The sequence below is a fragment of the Melanaphis sacchari genome, unplaced genomic scaffold (assembly GCF_002803265.2).
Source record: "Melanaphis sacchari strain LSU unplaced genomic scaffold, SCAv2.0 Contig2_pilon_pilon, whole genome shotgun sequence".
In the NCBI taxonomy this organism is placed as follows: domain Eukaryota; kingdom Metazoa; phylum Arthropoda; class Insecta; order Hemiptera; family Aphididae; genus Melanaphis; species Melanaphis sacchari.
In genome coordinates this window covers 8,204,301-8,228,618 of record NW_020271173.1, presented here as the reverse complement: position 1 = coordinate 8,228,618, position 24,318 = coordinate 8,204,301, and the positions used below count along the sequence as shown (strand labels likewise).

Below are 24,318 nucleotides of genomic sequence, written 5' to 3'. Positions count from 1 at the left end.
AACACTTACATATTTTATTATTACTAAACATACAATTTTTCATGACCTTAAAAAAAACTACTTTACCAAAAATTAAAATATGTGTTTACAATGATTATATTTTTTTTCTATTTCAGATAATTTATTAAAAATAACCTATTTTTTATTAATAAAATTAATATATGTGTGTAATCATGTAACAATCGGGGACAAACTGAAGACTCGTGTTATTTATAAATCAAATTACAGTATATAATATTTCAAAAATAAAAATAAATTATTTTTATACTTCAATCTCAAAAGAAAAAGGAATTTTAGAATAGTATGCACATGTATGTAGTTACATGCTGTAATTAATTTTAAGCCTGAAATTCTGAGCTTAACAAAAAAAAAAAAAATACATGTACATTAAAATCTGAACTCTAAATATAAAATTATATTATTTATATTGAATATCTAGTATCTTATAACTTGTCAAGTTAGAAACCATAAATAAATACAACTCATTAAAAAATTAGAATAAACTGCCAATTACTCTATCATAAAGAATAATTAAAACAGTTGTTTTGAATAGACTTTTTTTTTTGTTAGGTTAAAACTGTTGAATATTGTCATTATCAAGTTATTTAAATTTGCAGTATGATCCATTCAATTTATTTAGTAGATTTTCCATATCAGTTGTTTTGTTTAAAAAAAAATAAATAATACTACACTAATTATAAGAAGTTTAAAGTAATTGTAATGCTATATTTTTGTAAATAATTTAAAATATGTTCAATAATTTAATTTATAACATTTTACTAAAAATATTTTACTTTAGATACGATTAATGGAATGATAAGACTTTTTGTAAGTATTTCAATTTAAATACATAATATAGAAATGGATCGATGACTAACATTTATTAGAGGAATGTATTTATTATGGCAGTATGCAATATAATACTTTTATAGTTGTTTGATGTAAAAAATATTATAATTATCCAAAAGTAGAAAAATATAAACACACAAAGTAGTTCATTATAACAATATATAAAACAACAATTAATTTAATTATTGCACTAAAGAATACACATTAAATGAACTAATATCATGAAAACGAATAAAAAATAATTCTTTATTACATTAATTTGGAACTTTCAGGATAAATAAAACAACTTTTTTCTTTACTAAAAAAATACTGTTATATTTTATGTTGTGAACTGGCACAAAACTCAAATATTATAAAAAATAACTAGCTAAATATTGTTACCACATCACAGTCTCTTTGGAACAGATAACAATTATAAAAATTAATTAGCACTCCAAAATATAATATAAAGTAACAATAATTATACTATAACATATCGGCGGACTAACTGATATTATATAATATTTTATCTTTTAAAAATTTAAAACGTTTACAATACAAGTGAATGAGAAAAATTAAACAACATATATGTATGTAAATATAAATAATAAATTGTAATACTATATAACTGGACGGATACAATTAAATATAATTTTAAAAAATGTTATCCAATATTTCTTAAAAAAATATGATAATAATTAAATAGTTTTCATTTTATTTTGCTTTTTACAAAAATGTTTACAACTATTTATATACACAACAAAATATATATAATATATATATAACACACTATAATTGATAACATTTGTTGGAAATGCAAAAGGAAAAAATTGGTAGACATTTAATAAGGCGACAACATATTATGTAAGTACGATGACAACAACAATTGAGATAAATCTGCCTATTGAAAGACACTAGTCTCCAACTTCACCAATCAATAGTATTAGGAACATTGTGTGTATGTGTATGTTTGAATATCTGTTATTATAATTAAATTATAACAATATTTCATAAATTTTGTTTGACTTCTAGCAGTTCAGGATGGTTTTCGACAATGTTTAGCAAAATATTGTCGATGTAAGCTCGCAACTGATCATTCACCTCCTGCTGCTCCTTCAAGGCAGTTTTCATCTGAAAACAATCAAAATTGTCTATAACATAACCTATACTAGTAACTATATTATGTAAATAAGAAATTAAAAAAAAAAAACAATGTGCAACCAATACAGTTACTATAGTATCCAATTAATATTACAGATTTAAGCTATCTTCAGGTGACAAAAAAAAAAAAAAAACATTGAATAAACACTAAAATAAAATATTTCTCAAAGATAAAAAATATAAAAATTAATAAAACTTAAAGTTGAACGTTAATAAAATTGTGTTTAATTTATTACCATCATAAACAATTAAAATGTATTTCATAAAGTTTTATAATTATTATGATATACTTATGAATAATATATTTTGTTCATTCAATAATTATTTATAATTTTGGGAATTTATGAATTTATATTGAAAGTTATCAATTAATTTTTGAATATTAAAATTAAATAATGGGACACCAACCCATATCATGGGAAACTTTGCATTTTACATTGTAATTAGTTATAAATGTTATAATATTATATTATTATAATATATAAAACACAAGTGAAAATTATATTAATTTTTAACTATGTGTATAATAATAATTGAATCTTTTAATAAATAAATATCTATTTTTATTAGAAAACGTGAAGTTATACAAAGATTATAACTGATAAAACATACTAAAGAGTAACATTAACAATAACAATTTATCAATTTTATTGTCAACCAAATAATAAATAATAAAAAAAATAAATGGTAAATTGTTATTTATTATTTTTAGTACGCATGCAAAGCCCATTCGAAATTTAATAAGATTTCAAGTGTGTTATAAATTCCATGCAAAAAGATTTAGGTAATACATAAATTCTTTTTTTGTAAAATCTTATCGCTTTTGCTCGCATGAGTATGTGTTAATTTATATTCCTGTAAATTTGCGTAAACACAAAACAAATCTTGTAATCATTCATTCAAGCAACTCGAAGACACAGCAAAGATGAGAAGACACCGTGACAATAATACTATTGTTTATGTTCCCTTGTTGCTACGGCTGCTAGACAACGACACCAATGACACTGAGAGTTAACAACCGCGACTCGATTGAATCGTTTTCAACTGTGATTGTTGAACTCGCGGCTAGGTTAGGTAAAATTATGATTCTTTTATCTATTAATCAATATTAGTCGGTTCGATCTTCGATTTAATAAATTATGTGTTGTGGTATATTTACCGGGTGCGGTTAGGAAAAAAAAAATTAAGAAAAAAGCCAAACACTGTTAATTCGTTTGAAAAAAAAAACATATTCTAGTAACCAAATTAAAATTACCTTGTTTATTTGCAAAGACGAGGGACTGTGCTGTGAAAAGGAGCAAAAAAAAAAACAATATTATATATAAGTACTTCAAGTGTGTTGTTATATCTACATTTTACATATTTTTAAATTGTATTATATTATTAGGTGTATCATACATATTATCATTTGTACTCGCGTGATGAATATTATTTGCTCTCACTATTGCTTTATTACGTGTACTACTACTTCTACTTACATTATGAAAATGTTTATTGACATAATTCGGGTTAGATTCGTTATTTCGGAATTGTTTTTGCTTTTTTTTTTACGGTTTATAAAAATATTACTTGTAAGCACGTGTACGCGATATTATTAGACAAATGATATGTTATAAAAGTATATTCCAAACATGAATAACCATTAGACATTGTTAATACCACACTTACGTCATCGTGAGTCAAACCGTCGAGTTCGGATGCGAGGCTGGGTGACTCTGTCAACAGCAATCTACCTCTCTCAATGCCTTTGGCTATGGAAGAAGCTTGCAGTTCGTCGTACGAGTCTTTCAACGCTAACGAAAAAATAAAATTAAAATAAATGCAATTAACTCGCTCTAACTGCCATATTATATAGGTTAATGTATTTTTGTGTATATCGAGTGTAATGCGATAAAAGAATCATCAAGACTAGTAAATTACATATCCTACTATAATCTTTTTAGTAGTAGTTTTCAACTTTTTTTAAGCACATCACATGTTAGCAATAAATAACTTTTTTGAAGACCTATTTATTTTTTTAAATTGCTTACATCAAATTAGATAAACAAAATCATATTTAATTGTACATTATTATTGATTAATTTATATTTCATAATAGTTTTATTAATTAGAAGTAATTATTAATTACTATAAAAAACTTTCAAATGGTCACAGCACATTTGTTGAAAACCACTGCTTTATAAGTAACACTTACACCGATTCTGATGTTTTAGTGACTCTAACTGGGCTGTAAGCTCAGTGACGTAGGGCGACGGTGAATGCAGTTTGGTGATCATAGCTTCCTTTTCAAGTCGAGATATTTCTAAATCTTTGGTTAGACCTTCGATAATCTATAAATATAAATACGACATAAATGTATAATATAACTTACAAGTAACATAGTCAAACAGCATACAAACAAAATTCTTTATATATAATATACAGTATTGTTATTATTGTTTTAAAAATTATAAACGAGACATTTATACATTTTTTTATACTGACCTCTTCGTTGTCCCTTTCTTTTTGTTTTAACTTCCTAAGTTCGGCTTCCAGTAGACGTATTTCATCTTTGAACGACTGAGCACCCACATTGAGATCGCTCACTCGTTGTTCTAACGAAATCTTTTCACTTCGCATCGCCTCTAGCGCAGATTTACATTTTTCTGCCTCCAATCGTAAATTCTCATTAGCCGACTCAATACTTTGAAGTCTATAAACATTTAAAAAAATATTTTTAATTTACAACTATAAATATTACAGGTATATTATTTACTGCTTGAATGCAAAAAGAAAAATGTTAAAAAGACCCATAGCATTAATAAGTATTTTATGTTGTACAATAAATTAATTAATTTAACATAAAAAATACATGTAACTTATACAGCATTAACTCAATTTTTATTTTTAAATAAAGCTTTAAAAATATTTGAATATTTCATTTATAAGCCCTTTGCTTATTCATTGTCGTCAAAATAATTCATTTTTTACCATCGTTAAAAATAGAAATAGAAATAATATTAAATGAATGCCTAAAAATGAAAAATTATTTATGTCACGTCACTCTATACAATGATTTTGCTTATTACTGCAAAGAGCCACCAATTCATCATTATTCGTTCGTATACTATTATAATATAAATTATTTTAAAAGTATACATTTAAATAGTTAAATCTATTAAGATTCAATTATATCATATACAATAATTATATAGATTACATAATATAATTAGTAATATACAAATTATATACGTGGTCACATTTTGAAGTCGACCTTATTAATTATTATATACATCGATGAGAAATAACCAATAACTTTATAAGAAATAAGAATAGAGATTTTTGTGACAAATGGTATATCTTTTACGATAATTTACTATTATTTATTACAATTAATTTATTTCACGAAACGTGACTACATGATAACCTTAGTTACACAACACATACATTTTCGAACACTGAATGTCCAACTACACGGCGAGGTAAAAATACATACACGATAAAGCCAGCTCATCATATTATTATAATATTATACGTCTACATATTTTACAATTATATAAATATAATATTTGAGTCCGTACATAAGTAGCTAATATACCTAGTAACTAATGACACATTGCGTAATATTTACCTTATGGCACAATTATCAATATGCAATTGTTTTTCCCTATCGACCCTGGCGACGAGCTCCCTGTGTCTACGCTCTTCGGACGCCAGCCGCTCCTCACACCTGAGTTCGGTGTCGCGGAGTTGCTCTTCAAGCATGTGGACGCGGGCTTGGAGTGCAGCGTTTTCCTCCTTAGTGCGCGCGTACCGTTCGTCCGTCAAGTGTTGATTGTCGGTCAGAGAATTCATCTGTTTTTGCAACACTTGTACCTGCAGCACATACGTACGAATACATTACAATTTAAATGACGTCGGTTGGTGTAATTGTTGTAGTAATTATTCTAAACACAACACGCTGCAAATGCACGCGAGTATTTTTAATAAATTACACGGATAAAACAAAGGCGCGTCGGTGTGACAATATACATAAATTATAAACATATAAATAAACCTATTCTTAATGTAGGTATACGCAGCAAACACTGCACGCGAGAGATAAGTATAGGTAAATGTAGGTAAATATAGTAAAAAAAAAAAATAAAAAAAAAGTCATAGACGAATAATGCGACAAAATTACTTTTTGCACGCCAAAAACATGTGAGTTTCGTGAAATTTTAGGCAATTTCAATACGTCATTTCCGATGTGGTTCGCTTCATAGGCGTTGCCAACAAACTCGAACTGTCCGTCCCACATATCAAACTCAAGCTCGGAGCAGCAGTTTTCCAAAATATCGGTCTTATTCTTCTTAGACGACGATGACGATGACGACATGACTAACAACATAACTATTCTAAAGAATGTGACTGTACGAGCGTAAGTACGATACTACTGTGTGTTACAACTACCGACGGCCTTTTGGCCAATTTTCAGAAGAGAAGCCATTGCGCTTATCTAAATATTGATAACGACAGCATCAATTAACTATATTATCGAACACGAGCATGTATATGTGTGTAGTATGAATGATGTGTGCACTACCATTAGAACGTTTGTCGAGATATAAAATATTTTTTTACTGAACTTTGATCGCACTACGCCGAGAAAATATGATGTGCACTCTAATAATAATATCAACGATGACTTATTTTGGCTCGTTGACAACAATTTTTTTTCCCAAAAGTCGACTATTATTTTTTAATTCGTATAATAAGTAGCTACTAACGTTCAGCAACGTATTTACACTTCAATGGACGGAATAATAAGACAGTAATAAACAGATGATAAAGGTATGCTGTACAACATTCAAACCCCCTGTAATAGTGTTATATTGTCGTGGATACATATTTCAACATGATTTACTCAATAATATAATAAAAAAAAAAATAAGAGCATACGCGAAAATGTTTCCTCACCGACGACTATAATTATACATTATGTATGACTACGACACTGACACACACACACATACACAGATAACAATAACGAGATCTGCACGCAGACTGAACAATTATTATTTAAAAAAACCATTTATAATAACTACATAAATATATACATTTATAATATTGTAGTATACTACTCTATACTATGGTAACATTAAGTACAATTATTCGTTCGTTAAACGATGACGACGACGCGCGACGATGGGCTTTTATCAAGTGCCGCCGTCACGTTGGTCCCCACCCAATACACGCGTGGTTATTTTATACTTATACTACAGTTGAGTTCGAATAGGAAACGTTCTATCATAAATTATTGTTACTCATCGGATACACCATAATACTAGGTAATTCCTTTAAAATCTATTAACATTTTTGAAACAAATATGTATAATTTCTAGTCAAAATAAAAACAATATTTTTTTATACTTATTAATATAATTTTTTAATGACAACATTCACTTTTAATTTTATACTCTAAATATGAAATTAAAAGTGTATGTTTTCATCAAAAGATAAAAATTTAATTTATTTCGACTGGAAATTATGTAAGAATAATTGTCTTCAAAAACATTAATAAATTTAGAAATAATGAGTGTTGTTCAATAAAAAAACCACCCTGTATACTACTATTACAAATAAGAACTTCAATTATTACTGTGTGCGTATATACGACGACACACATCCGTTTACGATATACATATAGTAACAACCAATAGAAATCTGACGATTAGTTGCGAAGACGATTCTGCCCGACTATGAATACGAAAACAACTGTGGAATAATAAGCGAAAATGCGTGATATATGAAAAAAAAAATTAGAAGACGAACGTGAGATTATAAGACTAATTAATAAATACATAAACATTTAATGAAAAATAACATTATCGCTAAACAAAATGTTAAGCCAAAAATAATTACCACATTAACTAAATTAAAATATATATATATAATAACATCGGTAATCAAAAAAAGTAATAAATCAAACATTGAAAACTATCGCCCCATCTTACAAATGTGAAATATTGCTAAAGCTTTTGAAAAAATTAATAAAACTAATGAGTTAATTATTTTAGAAATAAAAATCTCCTAACACATACTCCATTCGATTTCAGGCCAGGTAAAAACACTGAACAAGCAATTGCTATACTATCAACTATCAAACTACATTTATAACTCCTTCAAATTTAAAAATAATATACTATTGTTAATTTTGATTTATGAAAAGCATTTGACACTACAGATCACATAATATTGTTAAAATATTTTAATAAATTCAGTATTAAAAGTATAACTTAAAATTTATTAAGTTAATATTTAAAAATATAAAACAACACATTCGAATAAATAATGAACTAAGTGAAGAAACTTCACTAATAACTAATAAGTGATATACGCCAAGGGACTCCTCTATCGTTTACACCAGCGGTTCTCAACCTTTTTTTCGTTTCGTACCCCTAAGTTTAATATTTTGCTAGATTGTACCCCTCATTATAATTTTTAAACTTTTCAACATAACTACTTTTAAAATATTTAAATAAAAAATAACGAAAAATTATGTTTCATGTTATACTCCATATCTATTAGATAAGTTGACGGTTAAGTTTTAATATCAGACACAAGTTTTCATTTTTAATAATATATCATGAATATTTTCGAAATTAATTGTTTTAAATAAACAAATTCAACATTTTCTGCCATTAACCAATTTTTTTTTTCACGTACCCTTTAAGATTATGTCGCGTACTCCTTGGAGTACGTTTACCCTAGATTGAGAATCGCTGGTCTACACTATTTAATATACATATAAACCAAATTAATTAATTGAATACACGTGGTAAACTAATTTTCTATAAAAACGATACAGCACTTTTCGTCAAAGAGCTGTCTTGGAATGAGATATTTGCTAATGTACATTGCAATTTGAGAAAAATCCAGAAATGGTATGCGAAATTAATTTGTTTCTTAACTTAAAAAAACTAACTTTTTATCACATTAAATAGTTAATCCTAATCAACTAAACAAAATAAATCTATGTATAGATGAGCATAAATTGTTTAGATCAAAATATATATAACTGTCAAACTTTTGTTAAGATAGTAAAAACTGTAAATACTTAGGTATGTCATAATTTTAAATGGAATGACCATTTGACCATTACAAATAAATTAAGAAAAATAAAACACGCTTTCAAAAATCTAACAAATTGTTAAATTTTTAATTAAAGTTGAATTTCAAACATTAATAAAATTCATAAATAATTATGGCCTTTCTATACAGGGAAATATTATAAAACGAATATATAGACCCACGAATAAAAATACTAAATAAAATACTTAAATTTATTCACTTAAAATACCACACAAATGACTTGTACAATAATATAAATATACTATTATTGTAACAAAAATTATTTTAAAACTCTTTGATTCTTTACATAACCAAAAATAACTTTACTAGACAAATATTTAACATAAAAGTACCGACCATGCATGAAAAATAAAAACAATCCACATTTTTATATTATATTGGTCCAACAATTTACAACAAACTACCACTGGAAACAGTAATTCGTTCAAAATTGAAAAAAAAATTACACTATGGCTTCTACAAGAACAAAATATAATTATATAGCAGGCTTATGACATAACTAAATTACTTTAACAAAAAATTATTTTAGAAATTATTAATATTTGTATTACTTTATAATGTATTCTTGTACTATATAGTTTTATAAATAATGTTGTATTAAATATAAGAAGAAGAATAATAAATATATATTAAATTTATTAATATTTTATTTATACAAGAAAATTATAAGTATTTTAATTATTGTCATTTTATTAATTTTACTATTTATTTATTTAATTTAAAATCTAAAATTTAAACTCAAGGTCCCCATACGAACTTAATCAGTGGGGCTCATTATCTTTTTGAAAATTAAATTAAAAAAAAAAAAAAAAAATAGAAAACCTGAGATACCAATTTGGAGTTTAGAAATCAACTTATAGGCATTCATAAGTACGTATTTAATGGATATTAAGTAAAAAATACAAATAAAACCAATTTGAGATTAAATGAAAAAAAACATTTCTGAAAACTGAGAATTATTTTTATTTTTATTGATTTTCAATCGAACTACTATTACTTGATTCCGTATACATAGGTAGTAAACGATTATCATTTTCATCATTCACCTAGCAAATCAGTTACATTATTTTTTTAATAGAATTTAAAAACAACTCTAATTGACAATCACTGTTGCTTTAACCATAGCTGTCGAATATTCAGAACGTGCAAATAACATTGTAAACATAGGAATACTATTCAACAGCACGAACCCACACCACTTTATTTCTATATAAACAAAAACCGAGTACACAGCTCGTTTCCTGCGGACAGCGATGGAAATTTACACGGCAGCAGCACGCACAGGAATGCTGTTTAATAGTCATGATGGAACTTATCACGTATAAAATACGAATAGAGAAATAATGATACGTCTTAGTAATGGCGGTGAAGTATAATAATAATGATTACATGATGGCAGTTATATTATAGTCTTACCTTATTGTTGAGGTCGAGAACGTCCTCTTCGATAGATGTATCAGAGTACACATCGTCAGGTGTATCGCAAATGGAACTGCGACCGGACGAATTGAAACTTGAACTCCGATAAAGATCACTGAAACACGACAACAATGATATTATTATCTAGTAACATGTAGAAACTAAGAAACAATAATAATAAAACGCCGATAAATATTTTACCTGGCGAGTGCGTTTGAACTGATCCTTTTACCCGATCTGTGTGAAAAGAAACACAAATATATTATCATTTAATAGTCATACTCAAATATTACACAATAATAATAATAATAAAAACAAATTTAAAAAGGAAAAGTAGTCGGTAAACTCTGCTAAATATGCATTTTTAAAAGACCATAACGCGTTTTTCTTTGAAATATCTATTCATTAAGATAAAAATAGCTACGACAGCATCGAGGACGATGGCTATGCAGCTGATATGGAAAGCTACTTTCTATGAACGTTACTAACTTTAAATACTGTTCTTAACGCCACACACCCATTACACGTCTATTAATTATAATTATAACAAGCTCCGTTATCAAATTCAGACAAAAATAATAAATGCATTCTTGCTACATACACAGATAAATTTACTCCGATTACGATCGGCAACTGTTACAGTTATAATCGCATTAACACGATACAACGTATGTTATGTACGTCGTCTTATTTCACCTTAATTGCAAATTTTCCACTAAACTTTGTGAACTTTTTTAGAATCTATACACATAACTCAAGTAAATCAAATAATTATTCTAAAACTATATAGAAATATTTTTTGATATTTTAAAACGATAATTACTCCTTTCAATTTAAGTGATAATTAAATAACTGTAAATCAAAACAAGACCACAAAATACGAGTAATATCTAATAAATAATATGTGAGAGATTAACTACCTAATTAATAATTAGTGATAAACGTATAATTGAGTGTAATCTAATTTTCAATTAATTCTCAATATAGTTGCACACGACTATATTGAACATAATTGTTTTAAATATACATTATACATATATATATATATATATGTATTATTTCACAACTAACATTTAAAATGGTATGACTCCTATCTACTAATACTCAATAGCTATCTAAATGTATATACGTATGATGCATATATACATTTGCTTCCAAGGACATTATATAAAACATAAATTTATAATTTTTTTACTCACTCCTACTTCTAAACAAAAATATCTACAGTGAAACTTATCGGGAAACTAAATAAAAAGAAAAACAGAGGTTTTCACTACATTTGTATGCGATGATAATTACATTTTCCTAGTACTCGGGAAATTATTCTAAAAAATCATTGTAACGAGGTCGTTGTCCGTATGATAAGTATACAGAACACGTACCGTATAGTATACACCCAAAAATTCAGTATATCCAAAAAAATTTTGACTCATAAGATGTCTTAAAAACAAATAGATGAATAATATTAGTTTAAAACTAAATAGTATATCTTTTACAGAAATTAATATATTGCATAAAATTTAAAAAAAATTTCCATTGTTACAAGACAAGCTAATAGCAACTAACATCTTGTGAACACTGTTTTTATACTACTAGTTATAATACAATATATAAATATATATATACTCTCACTGTTATTTCTAGTACATTAAACACGAAATTTCTTGACTACGATTAAACTATGACGATAATAACGCTGGTCGTGGGCTAATTTCGCAATTTTTCCGCAATTCTGGACCGGAATTTACGTGAACGTGAAAAACACGATAGGTGACAATACAATTCACCATATGGAAGAACGATAATGACTACTACACCTATAATTCATAATAACAGCATAATTATTACATAGACAAACGAACATACCTACGATGAAAAAGAAACACTTTTTTGATTTTTAAATTAATACCAAAAATAAAATACAGCTTTGTTGGACTTATCTGAATAATAATAATTACAGTTGTAAAAACCAAGGAAAACATAGTATGTTTTAGGTAAATATGGCATGATGACCATTACATACCTTCTCCATGAAGACCGATTATATTCCTGTTTCATGTCTTGTCTATATGCACTATACTACACCGATAAAGCATTAATAATGAATCATGACATTTTGACAAAAATAATAAATATAATATATAAATTACTAGCACATGCGATAAAAACGCACTTTTATCTCAGGCAACACACGACCGCGTTTCCAGAGAGAAGTGATCAAACTCGTCGGCTGTCGCGCACTATAACTATATGTAGGTGAAATTACACACTAACGTGCACACACACACACACAACAAAATCATACTATATATTATTATTATACACACAAGTCACGTGTGTGTGCGTGTGTTGGACGAGAAGGGGTGTTATGTACGTTCAACTGCGTGTAAGTCTGCTAACACGTAGTGGTGGTGTGTGTAGAAGTAATAATATACTAGACGCTTAAAACGCGTAGTCAGTAACTACGGCTACCACTACAGGTCTCACTAGGCAGGTTATATACAGTGGATAAGAACAGAGAACGGCCCCTCAGCATTCCTTCCTATCGTTGCATTTCGCCTTTCATTTTTTTTTCAATGCATCACTGGGTCATACTCATATAGTGCTCGGCGAATAATATTATTTTACTAAGCACACTCAAATAGGACGATGACAACGTATACACATACGCATAACCACGAAAAATATTAAATTCTATTATACACTTCAGTACTATAACCAGCCTACCTAACTAATATATATATATATTTAAATACCATAAATAATAATATAGATAAAGAATTACAGTCACCATGTATAACCGACTTGGATTAGCTAAACTCAAGGACACATAAGTATTTGGCGTGAACCATACTCCAACAGTGCAAAAAGAATCGACCCGATAAAATTAAGAGGAAAAATCTTAACAGTTTTATGTGTTTATATGAATTTTGACAATACGATGGAATACATATATAACATATACACATAATTATAATATGTACCCTATTTTTCACTATAAGTGTAGATGGCGCAAAAAATAAAAATAAATATTGCGTAATTTAAATTTTTGTTTTTTAAATATAATATGATAATCATTTGTAACATGAAAAAATGTTGTATTATATGTATAGAATTGTTGTTTTCCTATCTGCAAAAGTAAACAATCGACACGCCTGCAAAACCGCGTTTACTTTCGCCAAATACGCCCACGAATGCAGCCAGTCCGGGTTGGGTGTGTGTGTATGTATATTGTAAAAAATAAATAAAAAAAAATATCATCCTCTTTCGCACAACGGACAAGCGAGTTTCAATAAAATCTCTTTTACTATACAATTTAAGTTATAACTACCATATTTGAAATGTTAGAATACACTAAAGTTGCTGCAGCACTTCAGTATAATAAGTATATTATGTAGTATAGTTGTATATAGAGGTATTAGTAGGTTAGTGAGTGGTGTTTATCTTTATAAATAAATTTCTAAAACATATAATGTATACAACTCTATAGGAGCAAAAGAATTGTAAATGTACATGTGAATTCGGTTTTATCGAGATATGATTTTATATAATTCGAGCATAAAAAAATATATTAATGTCGCCTACACAAATCGTGCGCCGATGTGCACGCGTTGAAGACGCGCGTAATAACATCATTGTAGTCGGAAAATTATATGGTCTAGAGAGGAAATTATTACGTAATACACGTAAATATTAATCACAAGTATTGTCTCGATCTTTTGTGTGTGAATGTAACTATGACGACAACAGAATACACACACACACACACACACACCCCAATCTAATAACGTTTGTTCGATCACGTGTTTTAAAAAGAAGGAGAACGGTGTTTGGAATTATTTGAAAAGTAAAATATTCGAAGTGTATAATATGTAAAACATTTTACATATCTAAGCATGCACAGAAAAATGCTTATGCGCTAAAAAAGTTATACCAACACATAAATTAATATATTATATTACAACCGAATATTGAAACCGATTACTTCAACAAACATAAACAAGTAACGTTTTTCTAACAGATATTTATATAATATTAAACGCAGGGTAACTTCACATAATCGAATTAAGGGCATCAAGTAAACGTAACAAATCATAGAAGTTCATACATAATACACAAACAGAAATAACATTACACGAAGCCAACTCTGGACAAATCATATTATTATAATAACCATACCTAGTGCCACCTTAATGCGATTTCGAGTATACCGTAGGTCTATATACTCGTAGTTAAATATATACTTATAGACAAAAGTTATTTTGTGTCAAACGACAAACCTACACACGATTATACAGTCTGTACCGAATAAGGATCAGCTGATGGATTTTTGACGTAGAGGTCATACCGATCATAATGGTATACTACATTATATATATAAATACAAGCACCACTCTCACCTTTCTCTCATATAATTAGTTACCTATCTGCAGTCACAGTGACACAGCGTCAAAATAGTTTTTAATAAGTATTAAATTACTTAAACTTGATGATTTTCATACCAAATAATAAATAAATAAAAATGCATGTCTAAAAACTAAAATATTTTAAATAAAAAGAAAAATTTTAAAAGAAAAAACTTCACTGCAGTAATAATATTATTAAGTAGATATGTAGTTTTTACTTAACACGAAAATATAATAATTTACGAGTATATAATGAAATAATATTTGTTAGCACGATTTTTTTTTCAAAACTTAAAATATGTAAGTACAGTTACGAACTTTTCAGTCTGTCAAAATGACCATTTTAATCTTTAAGTTTTAGTGCGGGCGTAAGTAATAAACTGCCTTAACGGTCAAAAACAGTATATATTATTACATATATATTATATAGCGTATTAATATACAATAAGTTGTTAAGCGATGTTAAGTACTTACGAATGTCTCATCGAACCCCATTTACGGTTTGGCAGTATTTCAGAGCTAAAAAGATTAAATAAAAAAACACAAACAATTAACATTGGATATATAAGTAACGTGACGTAAACAAGCTACGACGCGGTAGTTAACGGTAAGTTTTACGATAATTATTATACCTATGGCCGTTTGCCGTCCTCCTCAAACTTGTCCTCAGCCACGTATTCCTTTTTAGCCCCAACGCGTTAGCGTTTGTATTTTCGACAACACTGAAACGAAAAGAAATATATCACATTACTATATTCGCCAACGCCGTGTAATAAGGAATAAACAAACTTTGTGATCACGTTAACAGGCGAAGAATTATCCATGTCACCTTCGCCGTAACACTCGTAACTCTCTTCATCTGACATGCTCGAAAACTGGCTGTACCATAGAACAAAAGTAAAAATAAAATATCGTTTTGGTATATCACACACCGTTCAGCACACCTGTTATTCGTAGAATTCGAGTCCGTGTTCCCACCGTGCACAGCCGTGTCTTCTATGTTGAGTTTGAACGATGGAGAATCACCTTTGTTGTTGTTATTGACGATATTTTCATCTTCTTGTATTTTGGGCGCCATCATCCTAGCCAAAACCTACAAACACACGTGACAATAACGGACAATGTAATACATCGCATTATATAGACATTTATACAAATATAATGTTAAGAATAATTAATCGCGATTCGAGACAATGCATTTCGAATGGTCGCCATGATTACATGTCATTACAACATTAACTATGAAAGTAATATTAGTAAATAATAGCTTCGTCGAAACGTTATATTAATGCGTGTAATTCATACAAGAGAATTCCAAATGTAAATTTAATAACATCATTGTTTTCCAATACCTGTGATCGGACCATAGTCATGATTTTTTTTTGCGGACAACCTTCGCGATATGTTCGCCTACGCGACACGAGATGATGCACAATATTAAAATGTATAATATTAATATACTATGACGTATCGAGCTGTGTAGTGAAACGCGTAAAACAGACTGAGCCCATTCGCGTAGGATAAACCGGCACACACTAAGCACCCGGACGAACACCTACACCCTTATATATACATGGTTACAGATGGACGTGATGAGGCTCCAATGAGGGGGTTGTACTTTTTTTCTTCGGAAAGGTGATAGGCACGTGTCCCGGCGGACAGATGTAGATTGTTGGTACCTATTTACAGAAGCACACCCGTCAATAAAGCGGAACATACCGTATTGTGTGTCGCCACACACGTTTATCGTTACGTATTTATCATATGTATATTGTGTTATTATATTGAACGTACATACGGCGAAGTTAAGGGCAAAAAAACAAGAGAAAACTACGATACGCGAAGTATATAATATACTCCCTCTTTTGCAGCTGCGTCGCTTAAGACAACGTGTGCGTTTAGATACGGCACGTTCCCCGCTGCCGTTTCCGACCAGGAAACGCGTGTTTCTTAGCATAGAGGGTTGTTAGTCGGGTTTCCGTTTCTTTTGTTTTTTCTGCAACCCATTCAGTGTAACGACTAGAAACGCGATAGTTTTAAGAATTATCATGGAGGCTGCGAAAAACGATTTATCGACATACGTTTACACGCGCCAATTTAAGAATCTAACCAAAACACGACATATAATTTTTTTTAGTTAGATTTAACTTTTAATGAATTAACTATACCTTCTTAACAGACTTTTTAACCAACACCAATTATATTGTTAAATTAACATAAATTTAATAATTTGAAACTCTCTACTCATTAAAAAAGTGAAATAAGGACGCGACCGTGGTTATGATTTATAAATTTAACATTTATATAAAATGCACACGGATAATGAATAAAAATAATGAATAATACATTTCACAAAAAAACAATAAATTTAATTATGTAATTTATTATAATTAGAAAATTTTGTTTACATGATAAGCATTCATATTATAAATTGCAGAGTAACAATATTTTATTGTCTATGCAATAATATACTAATTTACTGTACGTCTACATCTATAATAAAATACAACATCTTAATATTACAATTACAATTCAGTATAATACCTAAAAGTACAGTCTGCTAAATAATATATATATATATGTGTGTGTGTTAAGAATAAAATATTGCATCCTACTGACGTTTTTTTTTTTTTTGTATTATAAATTAAAATTATTTTGACTATTGGATCAATCAATGAAAAGCTAGATACAACATTTAAATGATTATAATTTCTTATAAATTAATATATACCGCAAAAACATGACTGACATTGGTATTTTTCATGAAATTAAAATTTTTTTTTAACTAACAACGTAGACTTATAAAATAAAAAATTAAAATAAATGTATTTATATTTCTTATTGATACATATATAAATACATACTTCAAAGAAAAAAAATTACGATTACATTTTTTGTTATAATTTATAACTTTATTAGGTATGAAAGATTTTTTAACTTACATAATCAATCATATTATGTTAAATTACCAGTGTAATGAGAATAATAAAATTGATAACAACTGAAAAATAATGAGTAATAGATTCACTGATTTTATTAGTATTATATTAATATATTGTTTCATAAATAAATATGATATGGTATTAGTAAAAATACATATTTAATTTTTATTTATATGCAATACATGATTGATTGGTTATGTGAACTATATTTTTTTTAGAAAAGAAACTAGGTACCTACCTACACTTAATAATACGAATTCATTATTATTATTTATCTTGTAGTAATTTTGATAAAACAAAACAATATTTTGAAATAAAAAATAAGTAGGCATCTTTTAAACGCTAAAGAATGTCAGACTATAATTTTAAATGTGACATACAAGCTTAAACATCATAAACAAATACACTTTTAAGTATAACACAAAAGTATGAACTGTTAATTTATTTATTCACGATGTTTAAATGAAAGCAATAATGAGTTTTCCAAAACATATATATCCTTATTCCTTAAAAAAAATATCTACGTAAACGTCATAATTATTCATTAATATATTATAAAAAACATAAATTATATTATTATCTATTATTTAATAACCACTATTTTCGCGAGTTAATTTAAATAATAAAAAAAATTATTTATACTATTATCTTTTAAGAAAGGCAATATTATTATAAATTATATATAAAATTTTAAAATTATACACAAATATTAAATACCTTTATGATACGTCAAAGTAGAATAACTCACATTACTGTACTTGATACAACACCCAATCACTGACTAATTGCGTTTTGTCGCATAATTTATAAATTATTTTATCAAAGAAAACTATTAAATATAAATACCGAAATAAAAATAAACAAAGGAATTTAAATATCCCCCTCTACCTCATATAAAATGACACATTTCTGTAATATTTAAATCTAAACTTGTTGAATGATGACTAAATATAACATTAAAACCAAGTTAAAATTTATGAATAAGCGAATCGGACATAAATTTCCGAATAGGTATGTAGTTTTAATTATTAACGAACAAAGAATAGATAAAATTACTATTATTTGTGGTATAATGAAAAAATGAATATTATCAAAGCACGTCATAATATATTATATTATATGTATAAAGGAACGACCTTATACAATTTAAATTGCAGCGGCAACAACTATAGTAGCTATTCATAATACTTTTTTTAACAAGGACAATTATTGTATTATGCTGTTGAACATATTTTCCTGGATCCACACACTTGAATGTGTAGTTTTGGAAGTGGGGTGTTTTAGATACATCAAAATAAGTGTGTGAGATTCAAGTCAAAATTTATGTTTTCCCCGGTAAAACGAGTAAGTGTTCCGGCCAGATGTCACTTGTATAGATACGTCTGGCTTTAGTTACGAGTATTAAGTGCGGCACACGTTATTTATAATAATTTTTAGAAGAATATCAGACGTGGAAAATAAAATATGACGATCTATAACACTTAAATAAAATAGACAAGATAATATTAATAATATAAGGATTGGAGAGTCGGAAACAAACAACGCACATGATAGGTTCAAAACAATATTAAAGAACATCTCTATTGTCATGAACCATTACTCCCATCATTTTTAAACTCCTTAGAGTGTAATGAAGACGAATAAAGATTAGAATATAGTTACACAGTGGAACATTTTTAGTTTCAAAGTCTCGTCCTAGTAGCACAATTATATTATATAGTACACATTATTATTTTCTCAAGCCGCAATAACCCCGGTTAACACGCAAAACCAACATTAGCCTAAAAAAGCATACACAATATGAAGCAATTGGTGGTGGAAATTGCTTCACTGAGATACGGTCTAACGAATATAAACCGTGCGGTTTTATTAAAGATCTATTATATATGTATAATTAACACATGAAATATCGGTTTACCTATACAGATGTAAAAATATAAAATATGTATTACTACAAACAAATAAGTAATAAATGAAAAACACATGCATTACGTGTACGTTGAAGGTGTATAACATAAACGTTTTTATAATCAATAAAATATGCAAATGCTAACACCTTAGGAGCAGTTATTGATAATTAATTTAGTATTAAACTATAGATTTTTTTAATTTAATTTAATTTTTTTCTATAACCCATCAAATTATTTATTTTAAAAATTTAATTAACATACTACATTATGAACACTAGCAAGTAATTAGTAAAACGTATATATATTTATGTATAATTATAAACTGCCGGTTTCTAAATAACGTTTAGGAACATGATATTATGTAGTATTGCAGTACTCGTCATTTTTATTATTAGTTTGACAACAGCCAGATGTCGATAGTAATTTTTTATTTGGCAATAGAATAAATACCATATGGTCAAAATAAAACAATTATTAATAATTATACTAATAACACAATTCTATAAAACCTATAGGAAAAATAAATTTAACAAGTAATAATGTTAAAAAATATAATATTTACCATGATTATGCGTCTAGTTAACTTTACAATTATTAACAAGTTTTAACCCATAAGGCATAAATAGACTGATTTTAAGTTTCTAACTAAATATCATTGGTAATTTCACTGATATTAAAAAGGATCAACAATAATATTTTACATCATAAAACACACTACTTCTCATTTAACAATAATTTTAAAAATTACTCTTGTCAATAACACAGTAAATCGTAATAATGATGTGTTTACTGTTTCTAGAACGAATATAAGAGCATCGGTAATGCATATTTACACTTCCTTGGTTCGCGAATTGATAAATATATTAAACGAACGTGTTTAATTACGTATTATAATAAAAACCTATTTAAGAACTGGTCATGGTAAAAAATAAAACTAAAGATGCATGTCAAATGTGTATTGTGTAGTTTCCTAGTTTTCAGGTTAACGCCGCGCCGTCGAAGGTCGTTAAGATTGACTTGCATTTTTTTCGTCATAATTTATATTCTGTTGTTGAATATTATCATCAAGTCGCATACAGTGTAGGTTTAGTTTCCTTTGTCGTTATTAAGTATGCAAATCAAAAAAACTAATTGAATATTGTTTGAAATAGGTACCAACGCAGTTTCGCGTCAGAAGAGAATCAAAATATTTTTTCCCAGAAATGGATTTAATTTTAAGAAAAATACGTTATAATAATGATCGTATTATTGTTAACTGTTGTACTTTATAATATTTTCTAATATTGTATAGAGTAATATCGTGATCCATGCATTATGAATAATTCATAAATCGTTCTATTTTTTTTTTTTTAATCCAAGAATATTATGAGAAAAAACTTCGTCATGATAACAAATAAAATAATGAGATCGGTACAGTCTTAAATTCTAAAACCTGTTAAAAGTTAAAAATAATGAATGTTAAATTGCTAAACGATCAGCTCTCCAACTTTATATTATAACTTATGTTATACCTAATAAGAATATACATATAATAGGTACTATAATATATAGTAATTCTTGACAAATGGTCAAAACCGTATCTATAACAAATATGTAGATAAAAACTCAATATTGTTGACATATTAATACAAAAATATTCAGTTCATCGTAGATAGGTTAGGTAGTTATTAGTTATATGGAAAAATATATGATACGTGTATCTACGATCTAACCGATATCGACTATACAAGTAAAGAAAATGTAGTAAATACAACGAATTTATGTAAATTGAGGATTAACGAAAAGATCTACTATATAATACAATGTAAATAAATAATATAGAACAGCATTTAACTTGTAGAATCTATTATGAGTTTGGGAGTTGGAAACCAACAAAAAAATTTCAGTTTTGCTGGGTTTCCTAGAAAATAGGTTTTTTTTTATAGGTATCCATTTTAAGAGAATTACAAGCGGTCATTTTTTTGTCTCTGTCAGCCACGTAATAGTAACACGAGAATTTAGACGTGATCTATTTCCAACGTATCAATTAATCTAAGAAAACAATAAGAACTTTAAAATTAGATTTCAATTTTTATTTAAGTCTACTTAAAGCGTAAAAAAAAGTTATACACTCTAAAATATAAAAATTAAAAAATGATCATAAACTAATTCTTGGAGAAGTTCAAATCAAAAATGTATGAAAATCAATGTCAAGAAAATTACTTACTAGTAGTAGGTTAGGTAGTAACACTACTACAAGCTCAAATTATTTTTCAAATTTTTTATCGCTTACTAGATTAATTGGTACGTTAGAAATAAAAAATGTCTAAATCACTACTTTCTAAGTTTTACTTGATAAAAAAAGAATGAATAATTAAAGCCTTAAAAGTTAAGTAAAATAAATATATTTAAAAAAAAATAATTATTATACCTAAACACTTTCAAATGTTTGTTATGTAAATACTATTTTTCAACATAGGTAAACTAAAAATATAAATTATTATTACTTTTTTTTTTTAAGTGTAAATAAAGCCATTCAAATTATAATACTTTAAACTTTAATTAAATTACAAAATGTTAAGAAAATTTTCCATCCAAAAACAAACATACCAGCGAGATAAATATTATTTCGATAGGTAATGATGGTTTAACATTAAGATTCTCTGTTGATTATTAATGGTTATCATTTAAACATTTTAAACAATGGGAAATACTATTTGTCAATAACTAGTAATCTTATAATGGAAAGAGATATGCACAGAAATATTTATTAAGTATAATATTAGTTGGTATTATTATTGTTAGTGTTTAGTGATAAATGATAATACACATTACACTAAAAAATTATAATATTAAATTATCTTTATTTGATTTTTTAACTTCACAACAAATTAAAAACTCTAAGAAGAATCAAGTTAATAATAATAATTAATAACTAACAACTTATATTTTATATGAAAAAAGTTGTCAATATATAGTTATCATAAAAAAAATGTTACTTTTTCTACTTAAAAATTGTCTAAGTAAAAATTATACTTATTTCTATTATTTTTAGTTACTATTGTTACCAAGAAATATTAATTATAATATTTTTATCTTGTTTAAAATAAAAGCATTAATAATTAAATGAAAATACTCTTACCAAAATTGATTAATTGTAATCACTACTTCAGTTCTTACACTCACATAAATTAATATTTTAATAAAAAAATATAAAACTCTTGAAAATAGTTTAAATAAAACATTTTGATTATGTAAAAGTATAAAATGCAGAACAGTCATGTTTAAAAAGATTGCATTGGGCAACACTAATATCAACTTTAGATTTATTGAGCAATAAAAATTAATTTAGTAATAATTTGATATCCAAACGGTCAAAAGATTATCAGTAGACACCTTTATAATTATAGGTCTAAAAACGGTAAAAGATAAAAGCTAAATAGTCTTCTGTAGGCCCAAACATTATAACACAATAATGTAACACGCTCAATTCAAATACAAACTGTGGATAAGATTACCGTGCAGAAACTCAATAAAAATTTAGAAAAATTGGATTAAATAATTAAAATCAGAGTGTAATTAGATTACACTGTACATAAATTATAATAACTAGGTTAATCAATAGTAAAGTGAAGAGAATATTTAAATATCACCAACCTTTGACTGTCCTATAAGCGTATGTTGTGATATGTATTTGATGAGTAAATGGTCACAGAATCTTCATCACATAACTATAGCAGAGATGTCCATATGTTGTACGACACCAAACACAATTGAACAGTTAAACTGACATTTTAGAAAATAAATAAATAATGCACACACAACAAATTTCAAGCAACTCAGCAGTCACTGACAGGTCTGAGTATTGACAACCCCAGGGGTTTGTAGAACAGAGAGTTGCAGATAACAGTGTACAAAAACCAGAGCCCGACTCACACTTAACGGATAAGATAATACAATGTACACGAGAACGTGGTGGGTGGGTGCCGTCGATACCGCAGTAATAAACCAACTGATGTGTTCATTTTTCGATGACAAAATTATTTAAAAAATTTAAAAAAAAAAAACAATTATTATTATAAAAATTAGAAAAAAAAACAATCGAACTATTCACGGAGTCACTGCTGCTGCTGAGGCGGCGGCGGCAGTGTGGCAATAATATTTCACCTCACCTGTATAACAGAGGTGCCTCACTACCATAGTACCTGTGTTACCTGTAATAATATATTCACCTGTAATTTGTGTTTTGCTTTTTTTATTTACACCTATCCACCATAATGACAGTGCGTGCGGCCGAAACGACTCGAAATATCGCCATCGAACGAAACTGTTTGCGGAAGTCGTAGTACGACAGAATCTGTAGTCAATGAGATCGATACGTCTCGATCGTTTCCGTCGTGTCGGAAAACAATAACACGAGTGAAGAATCTCATTGTCTAAGCAGTTTTGTTAAATTCAATAGTATGATTGACTTGATTTATGTGATTACAACTGAGTTCAAGTTTGTTATTATCTGTGTGACGGGCACTGAGCGTTATCAGGCTATCAAATATTTCTTCT

At 27.6% G+C, this 24,318-nt stretch overlaps 1 protein-coding gene across 6 annotated transcripts; it reads right to left on the bottom strand.

The window, feature by feature from the left end:
* Positions 1–1,573: 1,573 nt before the first annotated feature.
* Positions 1,574–24,243, bottom strand: LOC112596088 (rab11 family-interacting protein 4). 6 transcript variants are annotated; one of them, XM_025341578.1, is made up of 13 exons: positions 23,991–24,243; positions 15,872–16,020; positions 15,717–15,806; positions 15,560–15,649; positions 15,402–15,446; positions 10,723–10,758; positions 10,519–10,636; positions 5,600–5,844; positions 4,474–4,681; positions 4,184–4,319; positions 3,658–3,782; positions 3,245–3,274; positions 1,574–1,959 (listed from the first exon to the last, which is right to left on the bottom strand). In XM_025341578.1, exons 2-13 carry the CDS (start codon positions 16,006–16,008, stop codon positions 1,837–1,839), a joined length of 1,383 nt encoding a protein of 460 aa, XP_025197363.1. In that variant the 5' UTR covers positions 16,009–16,020; positions 23,991–24,243; the 3' UTR covers positions 1,574–1,836. The 6 variants fall into 6 exon arrangements, with proteins under 6 accessions (XP_025197363.1, XP_025197362.1, XP_025197360.1 ...); XM_025341577.1 differs by lacking the exon at positions 23,991–24,243 and adding an exon at positions 23,416–23,943; XM_025341575.1 differs by lacking the exon at positions 23,991–24,243 and adding an exon at positions 20,342–20,360.
* Positions 24,244–24,318: the final 75 nt, after the last annotated feature.